The 24772-nt window shown below is 36.9% G+C and overlaps 1 protein-coding gene across 26 annotated transcripts in view; it reads left to right on the top strand.

Moving 5' to 3' along the window:
* The window catches only part of TFDP2 (transcription factor Dp-2), a 173226-nt gene that overhangs the window by 127664 nt on the left and 20790 nt on the right, over nt 1-24772 (top strand). For 16 of the 26 annotated variants that reach the window (XM_044754073.2, XM_070493442.1, XM_070493444.1 and 13 more), the window contains 2 exons: nt 16018-16180; nt 22198-22344. In XM_044754073.2, the coding sequence (XP_044610008.1) occupies nt 16018-16180; nt 22198-22344 (310 nt within the window). The remainder of the gene's footprint in view (nt 1-16017; nt 16181-22197; nt 22345-24772) is intronic. The other 10 variants (XM_044754074.2, XM_070493445.1, XM_070493447.1 and 7 more) reach the window with 1 other exon arrangement.

Here is a 24772-nt window from a genome sequence, read left to right as displayed (position 1 = left end):
ATAAATGCCTACCAGGTCAGAAACTCCAGGATTAAAAACTATCACTTTAGGGTCATTATTTGAACTTAAGTTCAATATTCCATGCAAGCCACTCTACTAGGTACCATATTAATGTTGTACTATGTTAAAATAAGACACAGTCTCAGGTGCAGTTGAATTCTGTAAAAGTGTTAGTATTTTAAGTAAAACCTTGACAGCTATGCTTTTTACATTTTATTTTTAATTTTAAAATTTTGTAATTCCTTTTTTCAGTGGAGTTTTAGTCTCCTTTCTCCTCTTAGGTCACCATTCTCCATGTAATAATTTTCTGTCTTCTCCATTTTCTAGTTTGCTATCTCTTATTTGCTGTGCACTGAGAAACTAGATGGCCAAATGTGTTAGAATTCAGTCTAAAATAAAGGTGAATAGGCTCTGAGTGAGGATGGTGGTGTTATACATACAGAATGTGTGTTTTCTTGCATTGACACTGGCCGTGCTGTAGTTTCTTGGTGGCCTTGGTTGCTTGTTTCTTGGTTCTTAACTATTTTGAACAGATAAAATCATGTCTGAGGAACTGCTTTGGTATATAGAAATATATGGCTAAATGTTCTTTTCTCTCTAATGGAAATTCCTCTTTCCGACTCATACTAGTCGTTCCTGGTGTTTATCCTTGGCAGCGGCAGCAGTACAAGTTCTAATAGATGTATTTGCAGTGTTTAAGGCCTTAAAATGGTTATGATTGGTGGCATCTTTGTACTACAAAATCTGTAAAGAACAAGATCTTTTTACTCTCCTTCATAAGAGGGAGAACTCTAAAGATCACATATAAAAGTACTAGATTAAATTTGTTGGTATAGCCATTGATTCAACTTTCTCTTTCTGCATTTGGATCAGTGGCTTTTTTTCTTAGTGCTTTTTAATTATTGACTTTTTGTTTATTTATTTTTATTTTTATTTTTTTTAAGATTTTATTTTTCCTTTTTCTCCCCAAAGCCCCCCAGTACCTAGTTGTGTATTTTTAGTTGTGGGTCCCTCTAGTTGTGGCATGTGGGATGCCGCCTCAGCATGGCTTGATGAGCGGTGCCATGTCTGCGCCCAGGATCCGAACCAGTGAAACCCTGGGCCGCTGAAGTGGAGCACACGAACTTAACCACTCGGCCACAGGGCCGGCCCCACCCTTTTTATTTTTTAATAAAACTTTTCTGTAATGAATCCCACCACCCCCTCCAATTAAACCACAAGGATTCTTACGTGTGCTTTTTTTGACGTAAAAAACATCTTTTTTACAGATGTTTATTTTCCTCCAAATTTACTGTGTTTTCCTGTAATACTGTGAAAAGTCTTTGTTTCCCTTTCCCAAGCGTTGAGGTTCAAAAAGCCAGCTCTCAACCCTAGATTAATCTTGAGATTAGTTCATCCATCTCTTCAGTGTCTTGTCTGTTGATTTAGTATCATTTGTGTTTATATTAGTTTTCCCCGGGGATTTATATATATATTCTCACACTGATATATACAAGCTTTTGTCCTCTTCTTACCACTTGACAGTACCACTTTGAGTGTGTTTTACACAGCTATAAGAAGTCATTTGCAAGAGCTGGTCAGTTTCTCAAGAAATCCTATTTGGTGAAGAATCTACTAAGAGATTCTCAGCTTCCCCTGGTTCTGACCCGCTGGGATTCTGTTCACAGAGCTCATGGAAGGAGCTGCCGGAGCCCCGCCTGGTCTTGCCTGGGCTGTTGGTCCTGGACGATGTTTGTTCACTTTCTTTTTCTTCCTTTGGACAGAATGGAATGGTGTCTTCTAAGTGCATCTCTTCCAAATAGGTCTGCCTTTCGCTTTGGGACCTCTGTTGGGGAAGAAGGTCCTGGGTGCACCATGGGCAGTGGCCGCAGCCTACGTGGGTTTTTCTTTAATCTTGTCCTGAACGGATAAGATTTAGTCCAGTGGGGTTTCGTTCTTCCTTTGTAGTCATGTAATCTCAGTATCTTTTTTTTCTGTTGAAATATAATTAAAAATCTATTTATAATAAGCTAATAATTTATATTGAACTAATATAATTTAAACTACAATAAGCTCATAGTAATAATCAAAATCAGTGTAGTTAATATCTGTACTGCTTCAGTGATGTTTATGAAGTTGTTCATTCGACAAATATTTTGAATATCTGCTAAGTGTTGGTATGTTCTAAGCATCGGAGAGAATAATAAACAACATAGATAAGTCTCTGCCCTTAAAGAGATATTTGGTGGGGGAGGGGGACAATAAATGAGTAAGGTAGTTTTCTATTGTGATAGGTGGTATGCAAAAAAACTAAGGTGGGTGATTTGTAGAGTATTGGAAAGATGGTGGCTACCTTAGAGAAGGCCTCTCTCTTCTTTGAATGCAAAGAAGTCAGGCCTGTAAATAGCTCGGGTAAGGTGCGGGGACCAGGGATTCTAGGCAGAGGGAATGGCAAATGCAGAGCTCAGGTTGGTGTATTTGGGGAAGCACAGTGGGCTGGAGATAGTGAGAAAGGCAAAGAGTGATAAGAGATGAGGATGGAGCGGTAGGCAGGAGTCAGGTCCTTAAAGGCCTTGTAGGTCATGGTAGAGAATTTGGTTTTTATTCTAAGGAGGGTTTTAAGCAGGGAAATGACATGATCTAATTTATACTGGCTGCTGAGGGGGAAGTGGATTCTGAGGAGACAAGAACAGAAGCAGGGGAATCACTTAGAAGGCTATTGCATGGGGCAGTGGCGATGGAAAAAAAGTGGATAAATTCTAGAGTTAGAACCAACAAGGTTTATTGATAGATTGCATGAAGGAAAGGGGGAAATAAAAGGTGGCTCTTGTTTTTTTGCATGAACAGCTGGGTGAATATTGATGCCGTTTACATTTACTGTAGTTAAGGGTAGGTTTGGGGAGGAATTGAGTTTTGTTTTAGATGTATGAGGTTTGAGGAGTTTGTTATCCAAGTGGTGATACCATTAGTATATATATACATATATATATATAGTGTCATCAGCATGTAACTGGTCACAGGCCCAGGTGACGTTACGCAAGGAGAGAGAGAGAATGAAAATCCATGAGGAATAAACATTTATTTCCCATTTCAAACCCACCCTCTTGCCCCTACACACATGTGCACATACAATGGATATATACTTTCAGGAAGGTGAGGGGTTTTTTAAAAATTATTTTACTAAATTACTAAATTATTTTGCTGATTTGAACAGTCTGGTTGACTCATTTTAATGAGAAATGAAGTTTTTATTGTATATTATATATGATTCCTTATTTAAATGGAATACATTTATTATAACTTATACCTGGGATATACTGTTTTATACCACAAATTTTAGTTTTATATTACTTTTGTAAATGACAGTAAATTATTATTGGGAAAACATGAAAGGACAGTGGTTATGCATTCTAGTTAAATGCCTGGAAAGATAAATACTTTTTCTTTTAGTCTTTGGGTACAATTTTTTGAATACTTCAAATGAAACTGGTAATAAAACATAACATACTTTCCAAACTATGGTATACTGGTGGTTTTATATTCATATTTATTTTTTAACTTCTCAGTTTGATAAAGAATGTTTCCTGCTGGTTCCTTTATTTGATTTATGGACTAATAGAGATCATAGTGTTTACATTCTATAGCCAGATTTTGATGTTATTTAGAAAGAGGTTCCGGGTGTTTCAAAGAGCTCAGTTTCTAAGAAAATGTATAAACTGTATTTATTTAAGATTCAGATAGGGAGCGTCCAGTTTAAGAAGATTAACTGAACACTCATGTTTACACTCCCAACCGCTAAGATTTTACTGCAATTATAGTGTAAAAAATTAACAAAAGGAAATAAATCTCTAATAGTGCTGTAAAAAGTGGTACAGGTATAGATTTTCCAATTGGAATGTGAAAGCTGGTGTGATTATAATGAATGACGAGTGAAAGTAGAGAAATCCACATCCCCAAATATGCGTTAGAGAAGTCAGAATTGGAGATGGAAGTCATTCTCCCCTGCACCGACATGGAGAGGCACCAGGCTTAGAGTTGACAGGTATAGAAAGCGAGAATACATAGGTCGGAGAGGTAATGGGGACACTGAAATGAAGACTGTAGAAGGAACACCAGTGGAACGTTGCCAACCATTTACATCCACTTGTACCTCCCATCTTATCTCCAAACACATAGAAGTTACACCAAAGACATTTGTTCCCCAGGCTGAAACTTGGAGAATTGATCTCAAGGAAACAGAACCATTGCCTTGGTTGAGTTTGTGACTGGCTTCTTTCGCTTAGTATATTTTCAAGTTTCATCCATGTTGTGGGCATGTATCAGTACTTCGTTCCTTTTTATTGCTGAATAATATTCCATTGCATGGATATACCACATTTTGTTTGTAATGATGGACATTTAGGTTATTTCCACCTTTTGGCTATTATGAATGATGCTGCTATGAACATTTGTGAACAAGTTTTTATATGGATATAAGATTCATTTCTCTTGGATATATACCTAGGAGTAGAATTGTTGAGTCATATGGTAATTCTTTGTTTAGCCTTTTAAGTAACTGCCACACTGTTTTCCAGAGTGGCTATTCTGTTTTACGTTCCCACTAGCAAAAGATTTCACTTTCTCCACATCCTTACTAACACTTACTATCCATCTTTTTTATTATAACCATCCTTTTGGACATGAAATAGTATCTTATTATGGTTTTGATTTGCATTTCCCTAATGGCTAATGGTGTTGAGCATCTTTTCAAGCACTTATTGGCCATATCTTCTTTGAAGAATATTCAGATCCTTTGGGTTGCCTTTCTATTATTGAGTTGTAAGAGTTCGTCTATTATAGATACAAGTCCCTTGTCATATATAATTTGAAAAAAATTTCTCCTGTTCTGTGGATTGTCTTTTCACCTACTTGATGGTATCCTTTGAAGCACAAAAGTTTTAATTTTTCTGTTTTCTTGTGTTACTTATGCTTTTGGTGTCATATCTAAAAAAACCATTGCCTAATCCAAGATCATGAAGACTTATACCTCTATTTTCTTCTAAGAGTTTTATAGTTTTTGCTCTTACATTTAGATCTTTGATCCACTTTAATTTTTGTAGCATGTGACATTTTAAGGTTAATTTATCAAATGTAATCTAAAAGCACATAGAAGATCTGTGAAAATGTAGGCATTTGGGGGACATTTATTTTTATATTTTTACAGTCATTTTAATTTTTTAAACAACTGTGGCTTTAAGTTTATCATTTAAAATTACTACCTGGGGCAGCCCTGTGGCTGAGTGGTTAAGTTCGAGTGCTCAGCTTCACTGGCCCAGGGTTTTGCCGGTTCGGATCCTGGGCATGGACATGGCACCACTCATCAGGCTGTGTTGCAGTGGCCTCCCACAGAGCACAACCAGAAGGACCTACAACTAGAATATGCAATGATGTACTGGGGGGCTTTGGGGAGGAGAAGAAGAAGAAGAAAAAAAAGATTGGCAACAGGTGTTAGCTCAGGTGCCAATCTTTAAATAAATAAATAAATAAATAAAATTATTAACTAACTTAGAAAAGTGAACTTTGTATTATTCTGTTTTTAACCCTCATTTTCTGATGGTGAAACAAACATTCCTGAAGTATTTTTGTCAAGAAAAGACACACCTTTTCTGAATGTGGTGGCAGTATTTAGTAAACCAAATGTGACAATGGTAGTGATTTAAAGAATGAAGAACAGTAGAGTTTGTATTTCTTTTGCTCAGCAGCATGATCCCCCATATGTTGAGTTTGGTTTTTTAGTAATTGTAAATTTAGTAAATTTAGTAATTGTAAATTTAGTAAATTTAGTAAAAAGTAAATTTAGTAATTTAGTAGTTTTTTCATAATTGATCATGAAATGCTAAAACCACAGCATCTTATTTTTTGGAGATATACTGGTTAATGAAGCCATGAAACCATCTGAATTTAAGCATAAAAGACAACAAAACATGAATAAGTTCAAAACCGAAAGAACCACTAAGAAAATAAGAAATAAATTATTGTGCAACTGTCACCGCTATCCATCTCCACAACTTTTTCTCCATCCCATACTGAAACTCTGTACCCATTGAGCAGTAACTCCCCACCTCCGCTTCTCCCAGCCCCTCCTAACCATAGTTCTACTTTCTGTCTCTATGAATTTGACTATTCTAGGTACCTTGTATAAAAGGAATCATACAATATTTACCCCATTGTGTCTGGTTTATTTCACTTATGTCTTGAAGTTTCATTCATATTGTAACATACATCAGAATTTTATTCTTTTTTAAGGCTGAATAATATTCCATTATATGTATATATCACATTTTGTTTATCCATTCATCTATTGATGGATGTTTGGGTTATTTTCACCTTTTGGCTATTGTGAATATTGCTGCTGTGAACACAATATACAAATATCTTTTGTATTTTCAGTTCCTTTGGGTGTATACCCAAAGTGGAATTGCTGGGTCATATGGAAATTTTGTGTTTAATTTTTTGAGGAACCACCATACTATTTTCCACAATGGCTACACTATGTTACATTCCCACCAGCAATGTGCAAGGGTTCTAATTTCTCTACATCCTCATAACACTTTCTTATTTTCTGGTTGTTTCGTTTTGTTTTGTTTGTAATAGTCATCCTGATGAGTGTGAGGTGGTATCTCCTTGTGGTTTTGATTTGCATTTCCCTAATGATTAGTGATTTTGAGCGTCTTTTCATGTGCATTTGGCCATTTGTATATCTCCTTTGAAGAAATGTCTATTCAAGTCCTTTGCCCATTTTTGAACTGAGTTGTTTTGTTTTTGTTGAGTTGAGTTCTTTAAATAACTTTTTACCTTTTAATATTGTTTTACTATAGAGGCATTCTTCACTAAACTTTAAACGAAGTGGCTAATAGAATTGGTTACAGGATCAAATCTCCTGTGTACTGCAAGTATTGGCTATTCTAACTTCTGTTGAATTTTAAGGTAGACATTGATTAGATTTTTGGCATGATCCTCTACCAACCTTCCAAAGAACAAGCTTAGTTTCTTGATTCAGCCAATATAATTGGATAGTGGACTTCAGTTCTGTATTGCTTATGAAAATTCTAGCAGCTCATGAAGAGAAAAATCACCTATTGTGTCCCATATGTTGTGTGCATGCTGTATCATTTAATCCTTACAACAACCTGGTGAGACGTGTGTTTGTGTCCCCATTTTTCAGATGGAGGAGGCCTGTGGGTCAGAGTTAGCTCAGAATATATAGCTAATAAATAGTTTACCAATGTTGATATTTACTTCAAGCTTATTATCAATTCATTCACTGAACTAATCTTATAAAACTCATGTAGTCTTGTATCCCTGTTTCAGGAGTATGTTCATCAGCATTTAATACTTGTTAAAAGTCTAGTTCCTATTTAAAGTCTGTATTTGTTTCTTCCTTTAAATATTATCCATATATGACTGTAGAGGGCTCAGTAGCCAAGTGATCACCCAAAACTACCCTATAATTATCTTTTTGCTCATTTAAAAAAAAAGACCTAGAACTACATGAAAAATAACCACCTTGCTTTCTCTCTGGCTTTTAGAAAGTATATAAACACTGAGTTGAGAATTCATAGCATAAATATAAAACCTCATGCACAACATATTTCTTTCAAAATAATTCCTGCGCTCCTATTTTTAGGCATTCTTACTTGCTTTTTTCTCCTAACTTGTGCTAATTATATAAATTTATGTATGACTAGCCACTTGTATCTAAATCCACCAAACTCCAAGGACAAATCAGCATAGAGTGGGCTTTGTGTGGAAAGGTATGTAGCAAATGAGAATTGATGGATTCTTTTCAAAAATGAAGTTGCTTAGAACAGTAACCAGATCATACTTAGCTTTCAGTAAATTTTTACTACTACCTCCAACAACAGATTTAAACAGAATAGGGACGTGATTGGGTTTATGTAGAAACATCACCGTAATGGCTACGTGGAGGAAAGGTTGGAAGGCCTCCAGACAGCAGAGGAGAACAGTTATAAGGCTCTACTTATATTCTGAGAGATTATGAGGGCCTAAACCAGGGCAGTGGGAACAGAGAGAAGAGGTTGAATTCAAGAGCTATTTAGGACAAGACTTGAATTAGATTAGATTTGATAGAATTAAATTGACTAGCTAGAAAGGGAGTTGGAAGAGCATAGGTTGAATCTGGTGCTTCTGGCTTGGGTGATTGGGTTGATGGTGCTGTCACTCACCTGGATGAGAACTGAGCTGGATCCAGAGTTATGTGTTGTACATGTTGAACTCTCCTTTGCGTGAATATGGTATTGTGCTCTGTAAGGACCACTTCCTGAGAAGGCTGGGCTCAGTGTAGGAAACTGAGCCTAAGGACTAACCTTCTGTAAATAATCAAAGGTATGCTTGAACCATTCTTTTTCTCTCTTTTTTAAAATCTCTTTATTTTAGAGAATTTTAAATATAAAAGTAGATGACTCATATCATGAGCCTCCTCTGTACTAATCTCTGAACGTCAGTAATAATGAATTCAGGGGCTGGCTTGGTGGCATAGTGGTTAAGTTTACACACTCTGCTTTGGCAGCCTGGGGTTCACCAGTTCGGATCCTGGGCATGAACCTATACACCATTCATCAGGCATCCCACATACAAAATAGAGGAAGATTGGCGTAGATGTTAGCTCATGGACAATCTTCCTCAAGCAAAAGAAAAATAAATAAAATAGTAATAATCAATTCATGGCATATCTCATTTTGTATATACCTTCTCATATTATTTTAATCCCACACATTCAATTATTTTATATCAGCATTTATATCTGAAAGACTCCTTTTTTAAGAATGTATCTACAATATTATTATCCCTAAGAAAGTTAACAATAATTCCTTAATATCAAATATCTAGTATTTAAATTTCTAGTTGTTTCAAATGTCATTTTGTTTGCTTTAATTTTTTTTGTAAAATAAAATACAGAAAATCACCAAAAAGCAAATGTATGACTAGTGAATTACTTTAAAGCAAATACTCTTGTAACTATCACCAGATCAAGAAGTAGAACCCTAGAAGCCCCTCCTTGTGCCCCATGCCACTCATCATCCCTTCTCTCCCCTATAAATAACCATTATCCTGATTTTTAGAGTAATCACATCCTTGCATGTTTAATCACCTAAATGTGCATCCTTGGGCACTACATTTTCATCTTGCCCATTAGAAAAAAAAGTTGACATGTCTTTTATATATATATTTCCCGTCCCATTATTTTTCTTATACTTTAGTTGAAGAAGCTAGACTACTTGACCTATCGAATTTCCCACGATCTAAATTTTACTGATTGCGTATCATGTGCATCTCAACGTATTCCTCTTTTCTCTGTGTTTCCTGTAGTTTGGCCGTAAGAATCAGAGGCATTATCAGACTGATGTTCGATCCTTTGGCAAAACTATGGATAGTGTGTGTTCTTCCATTTAAAGGCACATAAAGTTTGGTTCTCTCTCTCTTTATGGTATGAACACCACTGATGTTTACCGCTTTTGTTAATTCATTGTGGGTTCCAATTAGTGTTATTCTAATTCTGCATTTCCTTTTCATTTACTACTGGCACTACTTTTATCTAAAGACACTTCCTCTCTTCTATTTGTTTACTTGGAAACAAATATAGGAAAGCAGAATAAATGCTTGATCCCTTAGCTTTATTGACCAGTTTTCAAGATAATGACTTTTTCCTGTCTTCCTCCAAAGGTGACCACGTCTTCCCTTTTAAAAATACCATTATGAATTCATGAATTTAAACATATCTGATGGATTTCATACATTGTAATTATTATCACTGTTGAAGCTTAAATTGTTTCATCTTTGACCAGTGGGAGCCTCTTCTAGTTGACTCTAAAGTCCTTTTGACATGACCCTAGTAGTCTTTGATAGCTTCTTTATTATCTGGTATGACAGGATGTTCAAGTTCATTTTGAACATTTTCTGCCAAATACCTGGAATCAGCTCTTTCTCTAGAAAGCCCTAGTTTCCTTCGGGGAGAATTATATGTAAGCTCTAATTGGGGGCTAGGGATGCTGACTGCTACTAGGTTGGTCATTTTTTTTTCCTGCTTTTTCTCCCCAACCCCCCCAGTACATAGTTATATATTTTAGTTGTGGGTCCTTCTAGTTGTGGCATGTGGGATGCCACCTCAGCGTGGCCTGACAAGCGGTGCCATGTCCGCGCCCAGGATCCGAACCAGCAAAACCCCAGGCCGCCGAAGGGGAGCGTGCCAACTTAACCACTCGACCACAGGGGTGGCCCCTAGGTTGGTCATTTTATCTAGTCCTTTAAATGGACAGAGTGAAGATACACACACATGAAGATAGAATACTTTAGGAGTTCATGTTGATACTTGCAATTCAGATATTATTAAACCTCTTCTGCATTACATCTCAATCTTCTTTCTTCACACTGAGAATCCCTTTTTTTTTTTTAAAGATTTTATTTTTTTCCTTTTTCTCCCCAAAGCCCCCCAGTACATAGTTGTATATTCTTTGTTGTGGGTCCTTCTAGTTGTGGCATGTGGGACGCTGCCTCAGCGTGGTTTGATGAGCAGTGCCATGTCTGCGCCCAGGATTCGAACCAACGAAACACTGGGCCGCCTGCAGCAGAGCGCGCGAACTTAACCACTCGGCCACGGGGCCAGCCCCGAGAATCCCTTTTTTTAAGGACATAGGGGATAAAGGGGATGATAGAATTAGTGTATATGATAATTATTCATTGGCTTTTTCCCACATTACATGCTCAGCAATCCCAAATAATAATGCTAATATTACCATTAATGTGATTACTGAAAACATTTTAAAAAATTTTTGCATATGCTCTCTCCATTCTCTGCCCATTTTTTTTTTTTTTTTTTAAAGATTTTATTTTTTCCTTTTTCTCCCCAAAGCCCCCCCGGTACATAGTTGTGTATTCTTCGTTGTGGGTTCTTCTAGTTGTGGCATGTGGGACGCTGCCTCAGCGTGGTCTGATGAGCAGTGCCATGTCCGCGCCCAGGATTCGAACCAACGAAACACTGGGCCGCCTGCAGCGGAGCGCACGAACTTAACCACTCGGCCACGGGGCCAGCCCCCTCTGCCCATTTTTTTTAATAGTCATGCTTTATCCACAGTGTTGGAGTACATACCCATTTATATACTATACTGTCTTTCTCTTAGCCTTCATTTAGTCTTCTGTCTACAGGTAACTATATGTTTAATACTCCCCAGGCCTTATGTCAGTGTATCTCTAGTCATTTTGATTGTCTGAAGCTTGTTCTCTAGTGGTTTCTTCAGGAAGAGCTCATGGGTATAGTAATCCCTGAGTTTGTGCCTTTTATATTTGAATTAAGTCAGTTTTGCTGGAGGCAAAAATCTTTGGCTCATGCTTTCTTTCAGTTTCTTAAATATATTTGTTTTTAGCATAACACCTTGCTGTTGAAAAATCTGGTACTCTTTCCTCCTAGCTGCCTAAAGGATTCTTTTTCTTTGGAATTCAGTAATTTTAATAGAATGTTTTGGTATTTGTCATTCTCGGTTGATAGTCTCTTTTTTCTTTTATTTCATGAACATTTTCTTGAATTATATAGCATTTAGTATTCTGTTCCTTTGCTTTCATTTTCTTCTGAAGATACTCTTGTTTCTGAATATTCTGTGCCTACCTCCAATATTTGTCCTTTTCTTTTGAATATCAGTTGTGGGAATCACACAGACTTGATTATTGCGAGCTTTTAGTCTTATTGTGGGCGTCTTGCCCTCAGCTGGTACTGAAGAGGTCAAGACTCCTTCTGTTTCAACTCCTGCTCTTGAATTGGCCAGTTGTACTTTCCAGTAAATTCTTTTTGGCTGTTTTGGGATTATCCTGTTCTGAGTTCCATTAGATGCAGCCCCACTGAGTATTTCTTGTTCTGCCCACAAAGGCATTACTGTGAGGCCTTTTGGCTGTTGGTAGTTTGTATTCTGGGGTTTGTGGAGGATACCTTGTCATCCAGTCTTGGAAATGTTGTCAAGGGGTTTTGGTTTTGCTCTGTTTGCTCTATCTGGTTTTATGTGGGGATTTGGAGAGTTTGGAATCTATGCTGCTCTTGCTGTATTCCCAGACTCCCCCATAACTATTGGGTATATGCGTGTGTGTGTGTGTGTGCATGCGTATACAGTCTGTTTGAATCAGGATTTAAATAAATTGATATGTCTCTTACAATCTGTAGATTCCCCTTCAATATCTATCCCTTTCTTCTTCCCTTCCTCCATTTTTCCCTTACAGTTTGTTAGTTGAAGAAACCACATTCTGTGTCCTGAAGAGAAATCCTAGAGCTTTTGCTTATTGCATCCCGGTAGTGTCACTTGATATGTTCTTCTGTCCTCAGGTTTTCCTTTGAACTGGTAGTTGGGTCTGGAGTCTTGATCAGATTCAGTTTTCATGCTAGGTTGTATATTTAAAAAACAATCAAACAAAAAAACCCACTGTATGGGACAGCTCAAGGAGAGCACACAATACAGAAACAGAAGCATTGGAGTAAAAAACTCAAGTTGAAAAGTTGACTTTGAGGAATAAGCAAATCCATAGAAACAGAAGATGGAATAGTGGTTGCCAGGAGCTGGGGGTAGGGGAATGTGGAGTGACTGCTAATGGGTACAGGGTTTCTGTGCAGGGTGAGGAAATTAGATTGTGGCGATGAGTGCAGAACTCTTAAAAACCACTGAATTGTATACTTAAAAGAATGAGGTATATGGTATGTGAATTGTATTTCATTCAATAACGCTGTTTTCTTAAAAAAAGGAAATTGGACTTGAAAAGGAAGGGGGGATACCTAATCCCCTGAGACTGGTAGGAAGAAGGTTGGCATGGGTACACATGCCGAGAAGTTTGTGACTTCTCCGTTAAGGGGCAGACTTAGATATTCAACTGTTTATTGAAAATATCCATGTGGATGTTCTATAGGTGCATCAAACTCAATATCATTGCCGCTGAGATGTAATGCAAGCCACATGTCATCTTTAATTTTCTAATAGCCAATTTAAAAGATAAAAAGAAACATGTAAAATTCATTTTTCTAATATCTTTTATTTCATCTAATATATCTAAAGTATATTTCAGCATGTAGTTAATATGAAACTTACTCATGAGATATTTTGCATTCATTTCTCATACAAATCTTTGAAATTCAGTGCATATTTTACACTTGCAGCATACTCACTTCAGACTTCCCACATTTCGAGTGCTCAGTAGGTATGTGTGGGTTCTGCCTAGGGTGTTGGGCAGTGCAGAAGAGGAGGTTTAAAGTGGAACACATGAACTTGTTCCTGTCTCCTTGATCTGAGTAAATGGCCCCTCTTTCTGAGAGTCGTTCTCCTAGTTCCCTCTTCTTTACCATTCACGTCAGTTAAGCACTTGATTCTACTCATTTTTATCTTTAAAATTTTTGCAAATCCATCTCTTCTTATCCAGCCCTACCAATTGCCCAAATTTCAAGACTCGTCGTTTCTTGCCTGGACTATTACAGTAGCCTCTCAACTGGTCTTCCCGTCTCTGCTTTTGCCCCCTTGTAAATCCGTCTTCTGTTTTGCAGCCAGAATCTCTGCCTAACTGAAAATCTCACCATGCCACTCCCCCACTCAATGCCATTTAGTGGTGTCACAGTATTTCACTAGTAGTGTATTGAACAGTTCACAGTAAAACATGTAAATAACTTATAAATGACTATTATTGTATTGATGGGATATGGTAAAGTCCAGGTTCCTCTGCATGGCTTCTGAGGCCTGGTCCCTTGTCTACCTTTCTGCCTCATCTTTTGCCTTCACTTTATATTCTGGTGATACTGCACTATTTGTTTATAACTCTCTCAACATTTATCATCTTTTTTACTATTCCGTGTGTTTCCTGCTGCTGCTGCTTCTCCTGCCTGGATGCCCTTCCTAACTCCCTTCACTTGACTAACTCTCTTTTTTTGTTGTTTTGGTGATGGTGGTAAGAACACTTAACATGAGATCTACCCTCAACAAATTTTTTTTTTTTTTTTTTTTTTGTGGAAGATTAGCCCTGAGCTAACATCTGCTGCCAATCCTCCTCCTTTTTGCTGAGGAAGACTGGCCCTGAGCTAACATCTGTGCCCATCTTCCTCTGCTTTATATGTGGGACACCTACCACAGCATGGCTTGCCAAGTGGGCCATGTCCGCACCTGGGATCCGAACCAGTGAACCCCAGGCCACCGAAGCAGAACGTGTGCACTTAACCGCTGCACCACCGGGCTGGCCCTCTCAACAAATTTTCAAGTGTACATTATTCTTATCTATAAGCACAATAGTGTACACCAGAACTCTAGAACTTACTCATCTTGCATAACTGAAACTTCATACCTGTTGAACAGCAACTCCCCAATTCCCCTTTCCCCCTAGCCCCTGGCAAGCACCATTCTGCTCTCTGCTTCTATGAGTTTGACTATTTTAGATACCTCATCTAAGTAGAATCATGCATTGTTTGTCCTTCTGGCTTATTTGACTTAGCATAATGTCCTCCAGGGTCATCTATGTTGTCACATATGGCAGGATTTCATTCTTTTTTAAGGCTAAATGATATTCCATTGTATGGATGATACCACATTTTCTTTATCCATTTATACACCTGTGGATATTTAGGTCATTTCCATATCTTGAATATTGTGGATAATGCTGCGATGACCGTAGGAGTGCAGATAGCTCTTTGAGATCCTGATGTCAGTTCTTTTGGATATATACCTAGAAATGGGGTTGCTGGGCTATATTGTAGTTCTATTTTTAATTTTTTGAGGAGCCTCCATACTTTTTTCCATACTTGCTGCGTCATTTTACGTTCCCACCAACAGTGTACAAAGGGTTCTAATTTCTCTACATCCTCACCAACACTTGCTATCTCTTGTTTTTAATAATAGTCATCCTAACAGATGTGGGGTGAAACCTCCTTGTGGTTTTGATTTGCATTTCCCTGATGATTGGTAATGTTGACCATCTTTTCACATACTTATTGGCCATTTGTATGTTTTCTTTGGAGAAATGTCTATTCATGTCCTTTGCCTATTTTTTAATTGGGTTATTATTATTATTATTATTATTATTATTGCCATTGAGTTGTAGGAGTTTCTTGGATATTTTGGATATTAACCCTTTACCAGATAAAGGGTTTCCGGATATTCTTTCCTGTACCTTAAGTTGCCTTTTCATTTTGTTGAGTGTTTTCACTTGACTCTTCCTCCAGCAGGTCTTCCTCCCTAGGTTAGACTGGATACCCCTCTTCCCAGTTCCCGCAGAAGACTCTCAATAACTTCGACTTGGCACTCACTTTATTATATTGGAATTATATTATATTGGAATATAATATCTGTCATTGTATGTCTGTTTTGTCTCTCTCCCATTCTCCAAGACTCATATTGAGGGAAAGGATTTTGCCTCAGTTAATGTTTTGTACTTCCAGTTTCTAATAGAGTTTTTGGTGTATAGTTGGCACTCAGATATTAGAACTAAACTGAACCCCTGAAAATTTTAATGATTAAGTTGTCAAAGTTGAGGCCTAGGCATTAACCAAACTTAAAACTTCAATTAGAAGACTTAGATCCATTATTAATACCAATGGCCTCCATTTAGAAATTGAGTGAATAAATGAAACTGAGAGTAGTGGTACTTTAATTTTAGGTGAAAAAGAACTGTAGCAAACATAGAATAGAAAAAGATAAGTATTGACCGATATGTTAAGTCTGCAAAGGCAGAGTTTTTGTCTGTTCTTCTCACAAATTTGTTCCCAGTGTTAGAACAGTGCCTGGCACATAACAGTAAGTTTCTGGTCAGTAAATATTTGAATAAATGTTGAATAAATGAATGATGTGCATAGAAAAGCACTCTAGCTTTTAAGGCAAAAATTAAGTTCAAAACCTTTCCTCATCTCTAATTCAACTTAAAATTTACCACTTGAAGCAAATCAAATTACTTTCTTCTGATGTTATTTTATAGTTTTGTAAAGGAAATCTCTAATAAGTATAATAGAGTATAAATATTTTTTTTCTCTTTTAGTAAAAGAAGCAAAAAAGGAGATAAAAATGGAAAAGGCTTGAGACATTTTTCAATGAAAGTGTGTGAGAAAGTTCAGCGGAAAGGTACAACGTCATATAATGAAGTAGCTGATGAGCTGGTATCGGAGTTCACCAATTCGAATAACCATTTGGCAGCTGATTCGGTAGGTGGATCACGCGCTGGGCGTGGACTAGCGTGAGTGATGCAGCAATGTGGCCCTTCAAGTTCTCTGTCGTCAGTCTCAGGACTCAGACGTACTAGGGAATGCCCAGCTTCTCCTTTACTTGAGAGTTTCAGATTGTCTGCTGGAGAATTTTGTTGTTGATTTTTTGTTTTGTTTTGGAAAGGATTCTTTTATTATTTATTTAAACATAAAGATGAACAGGTATTTTAAAAATATAATTTTGGGGGCTATTGAAAGAACATACTTTTTTTAACATACTTTTTATGTTTGCATGACTTTGGATACATTTCTGAATCTTTTAGTGTTCCTTCTATGTCTAAGTCTAAGAGAATTTTATTTTGTTTTTAATTAAAAAGATAATACATGAATATGTTTATAAAAAATTCACTTGTATCAAAGAGTATGTATTTAAACTATCTCCCTTCTACGCAGACCCTAATCTACCTCCCCAAAGGCCATATCCACTATTATCAGATTCTTGAGTATCATTCCAGAAATTCTTTATGCATACACACAATAAAATTTATTTGCTTTTTTATTTTAAGCTCAAATGTGATTTTGCTTTGCATGCTGTGTTCTTAATTTTATTTTCTTAAAGTATCTTGCAGATTCTTTTTTTTTTTTTTTTTTTGCAGAAGGTTAGCCCTGAGCTAACATCTGCCACCAATCCTCCTTTTTCTGAGGAAGACTGGCCCTGAGCTAACATCCCTGCCCATCTTCCTCTATTTTATGTGGGAGGCCTTCCATGGCATGGCTTGCCAAGTCGTGCCATGTCTGCACCCGGGATCCAAACTGGCAAACCCCAGGCTGCCAAAGTGGAACGTGTGAACTTAACCGCTGCGCCACTGGGCTGGCCCCTCTTTTTTAGCATATATAAATTGTCTTTTTTTGTAGAGATAAAATTGCATATAGGGAAGGAAACATGTGTCTTAAGTGTACAATTAAATTATTAAATTATTGTTTCTTTCTTGTTGAATAGTTTACATAAAATATGATGTATTCATTTCAAGTATAAAATTTGATGAGTTTTGACAGTTATGTGCACCTGTGGATCCAGCACCATAATCAAGATTCAGAACATTTCCATCATTCCCAAACAGCTCTTCCTGCCTTTTGTAATCTATCCCTTTCTCTCCCTCTATTGCCAGGCAACTGCTGATTTGTTTTTTTTATCATTATACATCAGTTTCCGTGTTATTTAAATGTAATCATACTATACGTACTCCACAACAATATTAAATAATAATAGTAACTCTAGTCATATTGAGTCATTAATTCTTGACCTTACTGGAAATATTTATAGTATTTCAACCTTAATTATGATAAAGGATTTATTTTGAGATGATAGCAACCATAACTTGATTTTTTAAAAAATTTTATTGAGGTCAGAATAGTTTATAACATTATGAAATTTCAGTTGTACGTTATTATTTGTCAGTCACCATATATATGTGCCTCTTTACCCCTTATGCCCTCTCCCAATCCCCCTTCCCCTCTGGTAACCACTGATCTGTTGTCTTTGTCCATGTGTTTATCTTCCATGTATGAGTGAAATCATGTGGTGTTTGTCTTTCTCTGTCTGGCTTATTTTGCTTAACATAATACTCTCAAGGTTCATCCGTGTTGTTGCAAATGGCACGATTTTGTCTCTTTTATGGCTGAGTAGTGTTTCATTGTATACATATACCACATCATCTTTATCTGTTCATCAGTCGATGGGCACTTGGGTTGCTTCCACATCTTGGCTATTGTGAAAAATGCTGCAGTGAACATAGGGCTGCGTAAGTCTCTTTGAATTGTTGATTTCAAATTCTTTGGATAAATACCCAGTAGTGGGATAGCTGGGTCTATGGTATTTCTATTTTTAATTTTTTGAGAAATGTCCATACTGTTTTCCATAGTGGCTGCACCAGTTTGCATTCCTACCAGCAGTGTATTAGGGTTCCCTTTTCTCTACATCCTCTCCAATATTTATTTTTTGTCTTGATGATTATAGCCATTCTAATGGGTGTAAGGTGATATCTCAGTGTAGTTTTGATTTGCATTTCCTTGATGATTAGTGATGTTGAACATGTTTTCATGTGCTTATTGGCCATCTGTATATCTTCTTTGGAAAAATGTCTGTTCATATCCTCTCCCTGTTTTTTGATCGGGTTGTTTGTTTTTTGGTTGTTGAGTTCTGTGAGTTCTTTGTATATTTTGGAGATTAATCCTTGTTAGATACATGATTTGCAAATATTTTCTCCCAGTTGATGCATTGTCTTTTTGTTTTGTTCCTGGTTTCCTTTGCCTTACAGAAGCTCTTTAGTCTGATGAAGTCCCATTTGTTTATTTTTTCTTTTGTTTCCCTTTCCTGAGTAGACATGGTACTCAAAAAGATGCTTCTAAGACCAATGTCAAAGAGTGTACTGCCTATATTTTCTTCTAGGAGTTTTATGGTTTCACATCTTACCTTCAAGTCTTTGATCTGTTGTGAGTTCATTTTTGTGTATGGCAAATGATAACAGTCTACTTTCATTCTTTTGCATGTGGCTGTCCAGTTTTCCCAACACCTTCTATTAAAGAGACTTTTCTTTCTCCATTGTATGTTCTTGGCTCCTTTGTTGAAGATTTGCTGTCTATAAATGTGTGGTTTTATTTCTGAGTTTTCAGTTCTTTTCCATTGATCCGTGTGTCTGTTTTTGTATCAGTACCATGCTGTTTTGGTTACAATAGCTTTGTAGTATATTTTGAAGTCATGATTGTGATGCCTCCAGCTTTGTTCCTTTTTCTCAGGATTGCTTTAGCTATTCAGGGTCTTTTGTTGCCCCATATGAATTTTAGGATTCTTTGTTCTATTTCTGTGAAGAATATCATTGGGATTCTGATGGGGATTGCGTTGAATCTGTAGATTGCTTTAGGTAGTATGGACGTATTAACTATGTTTATTCTTCCAGTCCATGTACCTGGAATATCTTTCCATTTCTTTATGTCATTCTTGATTTCTTTGAGTAATGTCTTACAGTTTTCATTCTATAGGTCTTTCACCTCCTTGGTTATATTTATTCCTAAACATTTCATTCTTTTTGTTGCAATTGTAAATGGGATTGTATTCTTGAGTTCTCTTTCTCTTAGCATAACTTGATTGTTTTTTAATGAGCATTTCTTTTTTCTTAATTAAAAAAATCCGAAATGGATGTTTAATTTAATCAAATTCTCGATAGTTTCCTGAAAACGTAAGATTTTTACACTGATAGTCATAAATGAGATTGGTAGCGTTTTTGTTTTTTGGGGTTTTTTTGGCCATCTTCACAGATTTGATTTGTAGCATTGTGCTGGCTTCATGAAATGAATTTAGAGGCTTTCTTTCTCTCTTTCTCTTTGTTCCCGTCCAGGTTTAAGAACGTTGGAGTCTGTTTCTGTCCTGAAATTTTGTAGAACCCGCAGGTGGTTTGGTGACTCGGTGCGGGAAGCGCTTAGAGTGCTTTCTCCGTTTTTCCTCTTTGGTAACTAGTCAGCTCTGGATTTCTGTCTGCCTTAGAGTCAGTTTGGCATTTTATGTTTTCTTAGAAAATACTCCATTTCATCCATGTTCTCAAAATTATTTGCAATTATTTTTCCCAAAGAACCATCTCTTGGAGTGTTTGTAGTGACCTCCTGTTTTGCAGTTAATTTCTGTTTTTATCTGTAGTTAATATTCTCTTTCCTGAAGTTACTTTAGTTATTTTTCTACCCCATAGGCCATGATGTGTACGTTATTTATTTTTGTTATTTTTATTTGGAATGACAATCTTTATGGCTGTGACTTTTCCTCTTATGTGCTGCTTTAGTGGTATCCCCTGGTTCTGATATCATGTTATTCTATAGATATTCTGTAAATTTGGTTATAATTTCCTCTTTTACCTAAGAATTGCATTAGAAAGAGTTCTTATAGTTCTAGTTGATAGGGATTTTTGTTTGTTGTTATGGATTTTTACTTTTATCACCTATGATCAGAGATTGAGGGTCTATTTCTATTTTTTTGGATTGCTTTGAGATTTTTCTTGTGAGCCATTATATGGTGATTTATTTTTTCTTTTAACATTCTCTGGGCACTTGAAAGTATATGGTATTCTGGTTCTCAGTGGAAGTCAGAGTTCTCAAAACGATCTACAAGAACCCCTGTGACTTGGCCCACCACTGCCTCTCTGGTCTTATCTCCCACCCTGCACTCCCTCAGTTACTACACTCCAGCCACACACTTTGTGAACATGCCAGACAGACTGCTTACCAGGCCCTTGCACTTGCTGTTTCCTTTGCCTGGAACAGTCTTGGTTTCTCTCTCTACTTCATCTAATTTTCACTCAGACCTCACTATAATGAGGCCATTCTTAGCACTTTTCAACATCTAGCATACATTTTTACTAATCACCCCCATCCTCACCGCTGGATATAAGCAAGGATTGGATTTTGTTCTCTTTGTTCACTGCTGTTATTTTTCTGATAATTTGGAAGGTTTGTAGTCTGTAGTTCGACAGTTAATTGGTTATCTTTATAACTTTAAGTAACTTCAATATTTTGTTTCTTGAGTTTTCACCTGTAGACCTGTATCTGTTGATTATGGAGGAAAAAAGAAATTAATATGTTTATATTTACTCCTTTCTTCCATCTTTCCCCTCTACCACAGGACTCAAATTGAATATATTAGTGGTAGTTGTTAAAAGAATAATATTTTTATAGTTGTTTTATGACTTTAAATAAATATATAGGGGCCGGCCTGATGGCGCAGCGGTTAATTGAGCATGTTTTGCTTCTCAGCGGCCCAGGGTTCGCCAGTTCGGATCCCGGGTGCGGACACGGCACCACTTGGCACGCCATGCTGTGGCAGGCGTCCCACATATAAAGTGGAGGAAGATGGGCAGGGATGTTAGCTCAGGGCCAGGCTTCTTCAGCAAAAAAGAGGAGGATTGGCAGTAGTTAGCTCAGGGCTAATCTTCCTCAAATAAATAAATAAACAAATAAATAAATATTATGTCCAAAGCTCTACTATTACGTAGTTCATCTGCTTTGAATCCATACTCCTTCCAATATCCAAGAGGAGGAAGTCTGCAGACCTACTCTGTTGTCTCCTCCTGATATTTGTTGTTACATTATCATTATTTCTGCAGTGTCAGGATTTCTAATATTTATATTCAGTTCTATAACTTAAATTTCCCATTTATTTAAGTTTAGTTCTATATTTAAATGGATTCGATGTTCTCCACCATCCTTTCTTATCATGGCATTTGACTGATTGCATTTTGTTCTTAGGAACTGCTCATCCACAATAAGATAAGGGGCTTTTCCACAACTAAGTTAACATAGTTTCCTTCATTGAGAAAGTCTTGCTACCAAAAAAGAGTCGGCTGAACTAAACAGCGTGTTTAATGACCTGTGTGCTTAGGTTTGGTGCAAGTGCCGTGTTTTCACTGTAGACCAGTAACAGTTTGCGGATTAGCGCTAGTTCATGGACCACATTTTGAGAAGCACTGTTTATTTACAGCTTAAAACATGCATTCTTGACTTTTTAAAGTTATCCTCCCAAACAATGCAAGGCCTTAGCCCACTTTAACTCCATTACCCCTTTCTGATATATATGCTATTGTTGTCATGTATCTAGTTCTCTATCTATTCTAGACTCCACAGACATTATTGTTTTAAACAGTATTGAGATTTACCTTTTCAGTTGGTCTTCATTCCATCCTACATCTCCAAGCTCCCATCTTAGATCGTCTTTCTTGTACCTGAAGAATGCCTGTTAGTATTTTTTAATTTAGAACTGGTGGTAACATAATTTTTATTTTTTAGATTGTTTTATGTTTTAGATTATTTGAAAGTATCTTTATTTCATCTTTACTTTTGAAGGATACTTCCACTGGATATAGAATTCTTTCAGCACTTTGAAGAAATTATAATAATATTATTAATTAAATATCTTAATATCCTGTGACTATATCTTAACCCTTAAAATTTATTACTCAATAAAAATATTTTTTTAGCAGGCTTATGACCAGAAGAACATTAGGCGAAGAGTTTATGATGCTTTAAATGTGCTAATGGCAATGAACATAATTTCAAAGGAAAAAAAGGAAATTAAGTGGATTGGCCTGCCCACGAATTCTGCTCAGGAATGTCAAAACCTGGAGGTAAGTGAGGAAAATCTGTTTATAGACAGTATTTGCTTTATTTTACATCAGAGGCATTTTAATTTAGAAATACAGTCACATAGTATTAAAATATCCGTAATTGTTCATGTGTACTTGATCACATAGTATTAAAATATCCCTAATTATTCATATATACTTGATCAATGAACTGCTGTTATTTTTCTGATAATTTGGAAGGTTTGTAGTCTGTAGTTCTACAGTTAATTGGTTATCTTTATAACTTTAAGTAACTTCAATATTTTGTTTCTTGAGTTTTCACCTGTAGATCAATATCTGTGGATTATGGAAGAAAAAAAGAAATTAATGTGCTTATATTTACTCCCGTCTCCCATCTTTCCCCTCTACCACAGGGCTCAGATTGAATATATTAGTGGTAGTTGTTAAAAGAATATGTTAAAAGTGGTATATGTTAAAAGAATGACAAACACTATGTCCTTTTTTTTTGGAACTGGAAGGAGCTTTTAGACAGGTGTAGTCTAGTTGATGTCCTGATGAAACTAAGGGACATAGAAATTAAATGACTTGATTTTTACTGTCTCTTAGAGAAGATCTTTGTTTTATTCTAATTTAATTCTGAGCACTCTGCTAGTAAATTTTTGGTGACTCATGTAATAGAAATGATATCTTATTTGATGAAATGGTTGCTGATGCATCCCTTCCCACAGAAAATGGATAAAGCTGGCTGATTATTTTTTGTATTTAAACTTTTCCCTTTGACTCTAGAATCAGTGGCAACAGAATGGTATTTCATTTGTGTCTTTGTCAAAATCGATAGAATGTTCAGCTTACGTGAATTTTAGGATGATGTGTGCATTTTTTATTCTGTTACTTTAATCATTATAGAAAACCTTTCCTAAATGAGCATGTGCCCTGACATTGTTTCTTAATTGGTTTGATGTAATTTTACTGTCATGGCCATAAATGTAATAAACTGAGGTTAAATATAGCTTATAGAGATAAATATGGTTGAGTTCATGTTTTTCTCAGTTCTCCCCCCACCCCAGCAAATCAAAAGTTAATTTGGTATTATTATACTTGTGGATGGAGGGAGAAACCAGACATTCATCAGAAGTTACGGAATAACATTGCTCATGTACTACAGTGGAAGTGTCCTCCTGTCCTTCTGATACAGTGGAATCTGAGGATCATTTAGTTGCCAGAAATATTAAGCTGGTAACAGACTCAATAAGCAAAAATCTATTAGCATCTACCATGTGTTTAACCAATGATTATACCAGACAAAAATGTCTGACCCTGAAGAGCTTTCATTTTAATTGAGGAGAGGAGAAATGTAAAAGATGTAACCAAAAATGTGATTGTTCCTGTGAAAGAAGCGTGTACAGATTCTCTGGAAAGGGAGAGAAGGGAGGGCTTTACCAAGAAAAAAATCCCTGTGCTCAGCTGTGAGGGAGGAGGACGAGTTCACCAGGTGGTTTTCTAAGTGCTCAGCAGTTGGGACCTGATCCTATAAACAGTGAGAAGCTGTTGAAGAGTTAGGAAGAAGACAGCTGATAGGATGTGTTCTAAAGGATCACTCTGCCAGTGAGGGGGAAGTTGAACTGACAGGAAGGTGAGGAGGGAAGTTGAGCAGGTGGATTGAAGGTGGTCTGAGCTAACGCAGTTGGCAGTGAAGTTGGAGAAGTGTTCTGAGGTGGGATCAGTACAACTTGGTTGGATGTGGGGCATGAGGGGCAGGAAGGGCTTGGCCATCACAGCTTCAGATGCAGGGGAAACTCCTACAACGTCTTTTCAAATGTAGAAGGCCACACAGGTTCTACAGTGAATCCTGAGTAGTTTAGGATTAAAGTGTGGTAGTGATTAAAGGAACAATGAGAGGAAACTCCTGGTGCAGATTAGAGTGGCTGGGGAGCAAGTAAGAAATACTGTTGGTGGAGCCAGCCCAGTGGCACAGCGGTTAAGTTTGCACATTTCACTTCGGTGGCCTGGGGTTCACTGGTTTGGATCCTGGGTGTGGACATGGTGCTGCTCATCAAGCCATGCTGTGGCAGGCGTCCCACATATAAAGCAGAGGAAGATGGGCACAGATGTTAGCTCAGGGCCAGTCTTCCTCAGCAAAAAGAGGAGGATTGGCAGCAGTTAGCTCAGGACTGATCTTCCTAAAAAAAGAAAGAAATACTGTTGGAATAGACAAGAAAAATGTCTTATTTGATGTCATTGACTTTTGCCCAAAGAAACAGTAAGGAACTCATCTACAAGGAAATTCGTATCCTAATATCTGTTTCCTAGGTAGTTGTAAGAGGAAAATAATAATTGTTTGAAGCTGAGAAATTTGTCCTAGAAGCATGTTTCTTACTGCAAGTGAATTGTGTACTGACTACGTAGGCTGTCTGTATTAGCAGCTGTGCCCTTGTAAAAGTCAGTTAAATTGAGATCTTAAATGAGATCT

This window comes from Equus asinus, chromosome 21 (assembly GCF_041296235.1).
Source record: "Equus asinus isolate D_3611 breed Donkey chromosome 21, EquAss-T2T_v2, whole genome shotgun sequence".
Taxonomy (NCBI): domain Eukaryota; kingdom Metazoa; phylum Chordata; class Mammalia; order Perissodactyla; family Equidae; genus Equus; species Equus asinus.
The sequence above is the reverse complement of the archived record's forward strand: the minus strand, read 5'-3'. Positions and strand labels throughout refer to the sequence as shown.